Genomic DNA, 9,981 nt, shown 5'->3' with positions numbered 1-9,981 from the left:
AAAGAAAGAAAGAAAGAAAGAAAGAAAGAAAGAAAGAAAGAAAGAAAGAAAGAAAAGAAAAAAAAAAAGAAAGAGAGAACCTCCTAGGGCTGGCCGAGTGGCTCAGTTGGTTAAGAGCTCCCTCAAGAGTGTGAGCTCTGAGCAACAGCGGTTCAAGTCCTAGCCGGAGCTGAGCTGCCAACAAGTGGCAGGATGACTCAGCTAAAAAAAAAAAAAAAGAAAGAACCTCCTACTCGTGCCCTGGTTTGAATTCTAAAGGCACAGTTCCAGGCTGGTGCCCACCCACCTCCCCAATAAGATCTATAAGCGTGACCAGGCCAGGAGGTGTAGGTCATTTTCCTCTATAAACCATCTCCATAACTAACTAGCATTTAAGCCAATGCATCTCACACCCTTTTGCTCTGTGGAGCCCTCCAGGAATTGGGGGGTCGGGGGGGGGGACACTCGCAGATTATCTACTTCTCCCACATCCATCTGCCAACCAATCAGGGCTGCTGTTCCAAGTCCTGGCCACAGCGTCTGAGTTTGTGGTCACTCCTGGGATGGGAACGAAGGCAGAGGTCAAGGCTTTCCCAAGAGGCAGGCTACAGGCAAGTGTGCTCGGTGATGGCTGGAGAACTGCCAGAGAAGGCTGTTGGGGGGTCTGAAATCTGAGATATTTCCTAATTGCCTCCAGATATACGAGGTTGAGTCCCGAGAGGATGCTGTCTCCAGGGATATGGGCTTCACTTTCACAAAGGGGACTGCCACTTGCAGAGAAGAATGACCTAGAAGCCGGACTGGAGGCAGGGAGGAGCATTACCTAGAACTGCATCCTGCCATCTCATCTTGCTTCTGCTATCGATCTGTGGGGTCTCTTCAGGCAGGTCACTTCCCTGCGAGGGCCTCAGTTTCCCCAGTGGCAAACGAAGGCATTGGACTAGATCGGTGGTTCTCAACCATGGGTGGGGTGAGGAAGGGTTATTTTTCAACCACACAACTCCCACTGCACAACACAATACTTTAATACGCTGCTATCAAAGTGCTGGCAGACTGCCAACATCAGCATTATCTGAAAGCTTGTGAAAATTGTAGTATCTCAGGCCCCACCTCAGAGCTACTGAATCAGAAGCTGCATGTTCGCAAGACCCAGGTGTGAAGTTTGAGAAGCACTGCTCTAATACACCCCCAAGGGGCATGACTAGGTGGGGTGTTGGGGAGGGAATCGGGATATCTTGGAAAACTCCATAGGTGATTCTAATATGCCCTCTACTGGGTGGGAACAACTGGACTGTTTGGTTCCTGAGATTCTTTTCAAACCTACACTATGGGATGCTGAGCAGTCAAGCTCACTAGGACTCATAGGGAGGTGAAGGCTGCTTGGGTGAGATGTTGGGGAGCGGTGGTGGAGTTGCCACTGGATGTCATCCCAGCAGCAAACATCAAGGCTACGTGCTAACATGAGCATTGAAGGGGCCAGCAGGAAAGCCGGTTCACCTCCTGTACTTCCCCAGCCACCCGCTGTGGGGCATGAACAGGCAGGAGGAGAGGTGTGGGTTGGCTGTAGCACAGCTCCAGGCAGCAGTTCCCAGGCTGCCTGCTTCTCAGTCACTTTCCCATTCCTGATTTCACTCACCCACCCTAGAGGAATTCTACTCCCACTTCGCAGGGGAGGAGATGGCGGCTAAGAGCTGTCGCCCAGAGGGTCAGTCCAGATGTTCTGATTTCTCTACCTCCCTCCCAAGCCCTCCAGGATCGTCCTGCGGGAGGCACCAGATATGAGGGGTCAGAGGTGGCCTTGGGCTCCATCAGGGGGCCAGGCCAGCCAGACAGCATTGCTGCCAAGGCAAACTAGCGTGAGTGAGCGTCAGAGCCCCACCAAAGGCCCCCGCTAAGAATGCAGGTCAGCGGGAGGAGCTGCAAGGGGAGGAGGGGAGGCCCCAACCCTGCCCAGACAGGCCCAGCAGGCCCCACAGCTGCCCTTCTGTCCCTGGGGGCAGCGATGGGGGAAACGGAGCAGAGGACTCACCAGGTTCCTGGGGTCTAACTCCCCCAGAACCAGGAAGACAAAAGAGGCGCCCCAAGGAGTGGGAAGGGTCACGGAAAAACATGCCTGTCCCTCCTCCTTCCAGACTTCTAAATGCAGGAGCAGATAGAAACAAACATTTGGTCCCCCAGAACAGTCTGGTTTCCTCTATGACCCCTAAATCATTCTGATGTCCCATCCCAAGGTGGACTTTGTGACCCCAAACTCTCCCAAACGTGTGATGGGGTGGGCCAACCTGGGTACCAGATTTGGCCCTGAGAAATTGGGTTAGGGTTAGAATAGGGGAAATAGAAATCCCAATAGGGGAAAAAAAGAATAATTTTTTTGGCCAAAAAAAAAGTAGGATAGGAAGGTAAAAGAACAAAATAACCTACCCTGTCCCCTCGGAACTCCAAACTGATCCTCTCTTCACCTTCCTAGCTTTGGGGCTCTGGAGTTGAGGTTTTTACTCATTTGACATGAATTAGGCGCCAACTGCATACCAGGCATTGGGCAGCCTGGGAACGTGCACAGATGGGCATTTCTGCACATCCGAGGGCGCTCCATGATCCCGTGAGGGCGCATTTGTGTACAGCGTGGTTGTGTAACTGTGGCGGGTCTCTATCTGGGAGTTGCAGTAGGAGCCTTTCCCTCATACTTTCCAGCTGGGTGGGAGCCCATCAGATATCTTGGCTGCCTTTCATCGCCTTGTCCCTGATAGGGATCACTCTGGGTGAAGAAATCACTGTCAGTCACCCCCACCTCATTCACAGCCAGAGGGACCAGTTGACACACACACCTCCATGGGGGTGGGGTGAGGGTGCCAAGAGGCTGGCTATCCCTGGGCAGGCAGGGAACCACGTTCTTGGTAGGGGAGGGGAAAGAGGGGGCTTGTATGTGGAGGAGGAAGGAAATATCTAGAACCTTCTCATCCCCATAGGTGAAGACCAGGGAGGGACAGTCTGCACAGCTATCAACCCAGAGGGAGTTTCTCCCTCCTTCTGCACAAGCCATCCCTGGGGCAGGATCGGACCCTTCAATAAGCTCAGATCTGCCCCAAACAAAGGGAGATGAGGTTGCCCAGGGCTGCAAGATCAAAGGGAAGTGTCCCCCCAACCCTGCAGCCGGCCTGGTCCTCACTGCTGAGGGACACTGAGTCAAAAGGGAAACCCGAGCTGGAAGACAAATGAAGCAAGGATGTGGTTGATGACTTTATTATGGCATAAAAAACACAGGCTGTTTCTTCCTCCTCTCTCCCCCCCTCCCCACAAAGTGGGTTCACAGCAGTTAAAGAAAAAAATTCCTACATTTCTCCTCTAGGGGGCTGCCTTGAAGGGGGCAGACAGCCAAGCAACCTAGATCTATAAAAGGGGGAGCAGAAGAAAACCTAACCAAAGTCCACACCCGACACCTTAGAGCTCGGGGCCTCCACAGGGGGAACTCCGTGTCCCCCCCCCCACCAACACCCATTCGGGAGTTCCCCTTAGAATGGTCACTGGGAAAGGCTGTCCTGGTGGCACAGGGAGGGGGTGGCTGGTTTCGATGGGTGGAGGAGAAAGACACCCCACACCCACAGTACCCTCCCCCTCTCCCCCTCTCTCCACCTGGCCAGGCAGCCCATAGGCACTGCCAACTCTCCTGCCCCCAACCCTCTCAGCAAGGAGAGGGACCTCTTGTTGGGTTAGCAGGAGGTAGGGAAAAGAGGGAGCATAAAGAATGAGCATTACTTCTTAAACTACCCCAGGCCCATGGGTCCTTCAGGGAGAGTCACCCTGTCCCTTTCAAGAAGAGCTCCCTTCTATACAAACACATAGTCCCACCCAGATCCCAGCCCTATTTCCCATAGAGCTCCCAGTCCTTGGACCGTGCTCCAGCATCCACAAGGGAAGAAGAGACACTTTGGGCCTAGGCCCCAGGACCTTGGATGGGGAAAACAAGATAGGGTCTCCCTGGCTGGAGACCCCAGGCTCAGTAGAGAAACACACATACACACACGTACGCACACACAACACGCACACACACGTGCCCTAATATTAAATAAAATACCCTTTGCTTATAACTTAAAAATCAATACACAACTAATCCTCACGTAGGGCTCTGGGTGGAGAAAGAGGGCTGGGGCATGGGGAGGTCAGGGGGAATCGAATGGCCTCTACCTCCAGCCTAGCTCTAAACCCTTCCATCAGTTTCCTTCCCTTTGCGGGGCTTAGCCTCTGCTGAGCTGCTCCCCTCCCCACTTCCCCACTCCACGATCACAATCAGGATGTATTTCTAGCATCTAAAGAAGGGAACAGAGACAGCCTCCCAGACATCGCCTCAGAAGGCAGACCCCTTCCAGTGGAAGAACGACTCCTTCATATGGGAGGCGGGAGGAAGGAGTTTCTTAACACACACTCTAAAGTAGGGCTAAGGCTTTGCGGGCGGCGGGGAAAGGGGAGGGTCCAGCTAAAGAAAGAGTGGGGCTTAGCCTAGGGTGAGCAGATGGCCAGGCAAAGACAGCGCCCTCCACTCCGAGTGGGAATCACTGTAGGTCCCTCTGCTGGGACACCCCCAACAAACCAAGGTGACCCTCTTCCATCCCCAAGGGGAAGGCAAATGATGGGGGATCTAGGATGAGGAGCTACATCAGTTCTAGAGAGAGGGCTTCTGGCTGCCTTGAAAGCTTACATGGGATGGGGGGGGGGTAACAAATGGGGGATGTGGACTACTGAACTTTAGTTTTTATAAAGACCAAGAGTTAAGGACTGAATCCGAGTTCAAGAGGGAAGGGGTTAGTTTCTTCCATGTCCCCACCAAATCCCTTTCTCTCATTTTAGAAAGGGGCTTTTGTGCTCACCCCGCTACATCTAGCTCTCTCCTCCACCCCACAGTTCTGGCTGGGAAGCTGTCTCAGATTCGGTCCCTTTCCCCTCTCCCCTCACGGCTCCATCAGACTGGATCTGGAAGGATTAATAAGGAAGCGCATCAAAGGAGTTGTTTCTACAGCAACAACCTTGCCAGCCCGATAGAGACCCCTCTCAAAGGGGGACCCCCAACCTTCCCTACCCCATCTCAGCTCTCCCTCTGGAAACCCTAGAAATACTATGAGGGGGATGAAAGGGACCCAGGCTGTCGGTGGTTCCTAGGTGCTAAGGACGTGTCCAGACATCTACCCCCAAGCACCAGGGGCGGCCCCATTCCATTTTGCTGGAGGACGCATAGCCTCCTCCAACGGGTCCCCCTCCACCCTCCTTAGGGGTACCCCACCCCAATGCCCAACCCGGGGTCGTGAGTGAAACAGGGAGGAAACGGAGACCAGAGGGGCACGCGCGGCTCCTCCCAGCCCAGCCAAACAGTCAAACGCGTCGTCAGTCCAGCCCCACAGACTAAAACACCCCTAGTGCCCGCTCTCCCTGGCCCCCCCACCACTTTTCCTCCCTCTCAATAAATAACCACCTTCTCTTCTTACTTAAGCTTCTCCCCAAAGACATCAGGCCAGGGTGCTCTCCTCTGATGCCCCCCCAGGGGAGACTAGAGGGCAGCAGTACCGAGGAGCTCAATTGGAGGGAGCTGCACTGCCCTCAGCCTCCCGCTTGCCTTTGCCCCCGGAGGGCTCCACCGCTCCGCCGGCCTTGCCCTCTCCTGTGGCCGCCCCAGCAGCCTCTTCTTTGGCACCCTCGTGGGTTTTCATGTGTTTGGCCAGGTGGTCGCTGCGCATGAAGACCCGGCTACAGACCGCACAGGGAAACTTCTTGGTGCCTGTGTGGGTCTGGAGGTGGCGCTGCAGCTCGTCTGAGCGCGTGAAGCGCTTGCCGCAGAAGAGCCAGTTGCACACGAAGGGACGGTCGCCACTGTGCCAGCGCAGGTGCGCCTTCAGGTGCGACGTCTTGGCGTAGGCTTTCCCGCAGCCCGGGATGTGGCAATTGTGCAAATGCTTCTTCTTGCCCCCATCGGGCCCGCACGGAGCCCCGAGTCGTTCCGCCTCTAGGCAGTTGGGGCAGCGGCACACGGTCTGGCCTGAGCTTCGGGGCACTGACCGCCGGGAGCCTTTGGGCCTGGTTGCCGCGTCCAGACTGGAATCCAGCCCCTGGGACTCCGGGGCGGCAGCTTCCAAGGCCTTTGCCCCGTCAGGAGGCCCCAGGAGATGCTGCCCTCCGGCAGCTGAGAGGAGGTGATGCGGGTGTGGGTGGGGGGGTGGGGCACAAAGCTGGTGGTCTCCAACGTAGCCCCCCAAACCAGCCTGAAGCGCCCCCGGGTGGCCAGGTGAAGTCAGCGCGCCCTGAGTGTGGGGGAGGTCCATCCAGCTGGTGCCCGGATGAAGGTCCCACCATGAGCCATCCTCGGTACCTGGGTGAGTCGGCCGGAACCATGATTCATAATGGTGTGACATGTCCGGCTGCAGGAGCTTGGAAAAGGGTCCCGGGGCCAAGGGACTGTCGCTTTCCAGGTCCTCACAGGTTACCCGAGAGGAGGCCCCCGGCAGCTCATAGCCCTGTGAGAAGTCCACCTCGGGGCCCAGCGGGAGGCTCTGCAGCTCTCCAGGCTGCAGCGGGGAGGGGTAGTCCCCAGCCTCCGGGCTCGTGTGGCCCTGGTATGTTTGGAGAGGCTGCAGGTCAAGGCGCGGCGGGGAGGCGTGAGGCGCGTCCGTATGCTGGCTGCCCAGAGAGCCGCAAACAGCGGTTAGCATTGCCGTGATCCTGGGTGGGGTGGGGGACAGGGACGGTCAGGGGCACCTCAGGTGGGACCTAAAGGAGGAAAAGAAGAGGTGAAGTGAGGAAAGTCAACAGCTAGCTCACTTCCAAATCTCAGCCTAGATCCCTTCCCTGCAAAGTGCCCCTTTCTGGACCGCCCAGTGAAAAAGAGAAATGCACCCCTGAGTGGGGACTAAAGATCAGTTAAGAGAACTGGGAATGCTAGGAAGGGTTGAGGATGGGAGGTTCTCAGCCAAGGGCAGAGGATGGTGGAAGTCTACCTTCCCCTAGATTATTCCTCCTATGGGACCCAGCTTATCCTGGGAGTTGGGCTGGTCCCAGGCTGGTAGGTTAGATACACCTACAGCACAGTGCTCAAACCATCCCACCCCAACTGGCCAGACCGGGGCAGTGGGCAGTGGCGTTCCCCCCAAGCAGACCTGTTGCCAGCCCAAATGGACGATCTAGACCCATCTCAGCTTCCCTAGTTTAACTCAGGACACAGATGGGGAGAGGGAGGTGGTCTGTTTCTGAAACTCAAAGCTTGAGGTGACGGGACTTCCCAAAGCCCAAAGCAGATTCTGAGATTTTGGAAAAAGAGCCCTCATTCCATCCGGGAGGCAGGTTCAGTGAGGAAGAGTATTTCACTGCTCTACTCCACTCCCCCCAGCTCCTTGCCTGGCCCCCAACCCTTTCCCTCAGGCAGAGACTTCACCTCCCTGGGGGTGCAGCTGCAGTGCCAGTTTCTGGGACTTCTCACCCCCAGAGTAAGTTAAGCCCCCTTTCCGGTCCAGACTCACACTGGTGCCAGCCAGCTCTCTCTGGCTGCTGCCCATGCCCGTCTCCAATAGAGGGGAGACCCAGATGTGAAGCTGGGAGGGGTCAGCTTCCCCAGAGAAGGGGTCAGGGACAGAAGAGCTTACCAGCAAGCTCAGGAAGGTACAATTGCCACCCCTTATGGGATGCAGGGTCAGAATGGGGGAAGCAGAGGGTAACAGGAAAAGCCAGAATCACAGATATTAAAAGGAAGAATTGCCCAAAGAGATTACATAAGTGGGTACATTCTAAGCATGGATCATTTTTAAGAGCGCCACAGATGATTTTAATACGCAACCAAGTGCTGAGCACCACCGCTTCAAGCCAACCCCTTGTGTTTTTTTGTTTTGTGTTTTTTTTTTAGCTGAGCCATCCTGCTACCGGTTGGCAGCTCAGCGGCTACTCAGCTCGGGCTGGACTCGAACCGTTGTTGCTCAGAGCTCAAACTCTTGAGCGAGCTCTTAACCAACTGAGCCACTCGGCCGGCCCCAACCCCTCGTATTTTAAAAAAGAGGAGACTGAGGCAGTATTTGGAGAAGTGACTCAACAAAGGCATGCATTTATTCATTCAATCAACAAATATTTACTGTATGTACCTCTGTGAACCAGGTCTCTTCACTCTTTCCCTAAACAAACCTAAAGACCTCCAAACCTTTCTTGACGGCGTATACCAGTGACTTGAAGGTTCTCCTCTTACCGGTAACCTCTCTCCCTAAGGCCTGGGAACCCTGGTGCCCCAGGGTGTGGGGTTTGTGCCCTCTGGGCCTCCTCTGATGGTGGAGGATGAGGCGCAGTGGTTTAGGGCAGGGACTTCTTCCCGCAGCTTCTTAACCACCTTCTGCCTCTGGGACCGGGGAGGTGGCCCTGGTAGTCTGGCAGAGGGAGAGAGAGGGGGACTGGGGCGCCTACTCAGGCTCCTGCTGCCTCACCACAAGAAAGGAACAGGGTGAAGCAGCAGGAATGGAGCCTCAGGCCCAGGCGGGGCAGCCTAGAAGGGGCTGGGCGAGAGCAGTGAGGCCTGGGACCCTATAGCTTTTGGTTCCTGGGAACGGCCCCAGGGGCTAGGGTGTGGGAAGTCTAACGAACCAGGCTCCAGAGTGGCCTCTCCCGACACAGGAGAGGGAGCCCAGTCCTGTGATGCACGGCCTACTAACAAGGTTTCGGGAGGGAGACAGCAAGACGCGCACTCCCGGCTTCCCGCTCTCCAACGCGGGAAGGCGGCTAGAAACACCCGCTTTCCCCCTTCCGCAGGCTGCCTCTCCAGATCACCGGCGCTCAGATGATCAGGACTTCCGTACACCCAATCCTCAAGGTTCAAGTCCTCCAGTTGTCCCAGTCGCTCCAGTTTCCCCAGTTTCCCCAGTTTCCAGCCTCATCCGTCCCTCCAGCCTCTCCCGTCCGCCCAGTTTTCACTCCGCTGGGGCTCTAAGCCCCTCGGGTTACTTAGGATCACCTCCCCCAAGCCTTAGGAAGCTATGGCGCGTTCCGTGCGCGTATTTCCGAAAGGATCCGGGTAGCGCTTACCCCTAGCCGCCCCGACCCGGGCTCCTACCTCGAGGCTGCGCTCGGGCTCCGGGCACTGCTGGCTGGCGCGCTACCAGCGGGCGCTCCTGGGCCCTGAGCGCCGGCGGGCTCTTCAGCGGCGAGGGACAGGGGCCGAGGGCGAGCGGGGGCCGCGATCCCACCCGGCGGCGGGTGGCGGAGGAGGGGCGGAGAGCCAGCGAGCGCGAGCGAGCGAGCGAGCGAGGCCAGCTCCGCCCGTGACTCACCCGCGCGCTCTGCCTTCATCCCCGGCCCTGCGCTCCTTTTTCCCGAAATCGCGGCCCCGCCCACCTCACCTGCGGCCGCCTTTAACCCTTGCAGGCTCGGCAGGAATGGAGGCCCTGCCTGGCCCGGCCCGCAAGGAGGGGGCGGGCATGGAGTGGGGGAGGGAGAGCTAACTAGGTCGCCTCTCGCCCCCTCCCTCGCTCCTCCCTTGTCCCTCCACTCCTTGGGCAAGGGGCCCAGGCGGAGTGTTTCCCAGGTTCCGAGACACGCCCCACCCGGTGTAAAGCTGCCCTTGAGATGGCTTAGTCTTGCGGAGACTCTGGACTCAGACCCTTGGGGAATAGAGGAGGGAGTGGGGCCTGGTGGTGATACCGAGTCTCCTTAGGGTGCCGTTTTCCTCGACGGCCCTCTGCCCACCAGCGCTGTCCCGGAACTGAGAGAAAAGAAGGAAACATGACTGAGCGCCAAGTATGTGTCCGGTCTACCCCTAGGCCTAGGCCGTGAGAAATTTACCTTGGCTGCTGCCCTCCGTCCCTATTACCCCTGCCGCTTCTCTCCACCACCACCACCACCCTCCCCCGTCCTTTGCTTTCGGTCTCTTTCCGGTTCTTTCTCTCCGGCCACTTGCCTTTTTTTGAGTGACCGCCTCCTCTTCTCTCCCCCACCCTCTCAACTCTCCCACTTGCCTGTCTTTGCCTGCCCCCACTCGTCTCTCAGGCCCCC

At 57.0% G+C, this 9,981-nt stretch overlaps 1 protein-coding gene across 9 annotated transcripts in view; it reads right to left on the bottom strand.

Annotated features, from left to right (window-relative positions):
- Nucleotides 1-3,217: 3,217 nt before the first annotated feature.
- The window catches only part of SP6 (Sp6 transcription factor), a 74,903-nt gene continuing 68,139 nt past the window's right edge, over nucleotides 3,218-9,981 (bottom strand). For 8 of the 9 annotated variants that reach the window (XM_019638710.1, XM_019638709.1, XM_019638713.1 and 5 more), the window contains one exon: nucleotides 3,218-6,729. In XM_019638710.1, the coding sequence (XP_019494255.1) occupies nucleotides 5,541-6,671 (1,131 nt within the window). In that variant the 5' untranslated portion in view covers nucleotides 6,672-6,729 and the 3' untranslated portion in view covers nucleotides 3,218-5,540. Of the gene's footprint in view, nucleotides 6,730-9,043; nucleotides 9,309-9,981 lie in introns of those variants that run through there. The other variant, XM_019638716.1, reaches the window with a different exon arrangement.

Source organism: Hipposideros armiger, unplaced genomic scaffold (assembly GCF_001890085.2).
Source record: "Hipposideros armiger isolate ML-2016 unplaced genomic scaffold, ASM189008v1 scaffold_40, whole genome shotgun sequence".
Lineage (NCBI taxonomy): Eukaryota > Metazoa > Chordata > Mammalia > Chiroptera > Hipposideridae > Hipposideros > Hipposideros armiger.
This window is presented reverse-complemented; position numbering and strand designations above follow the sequence as displayed.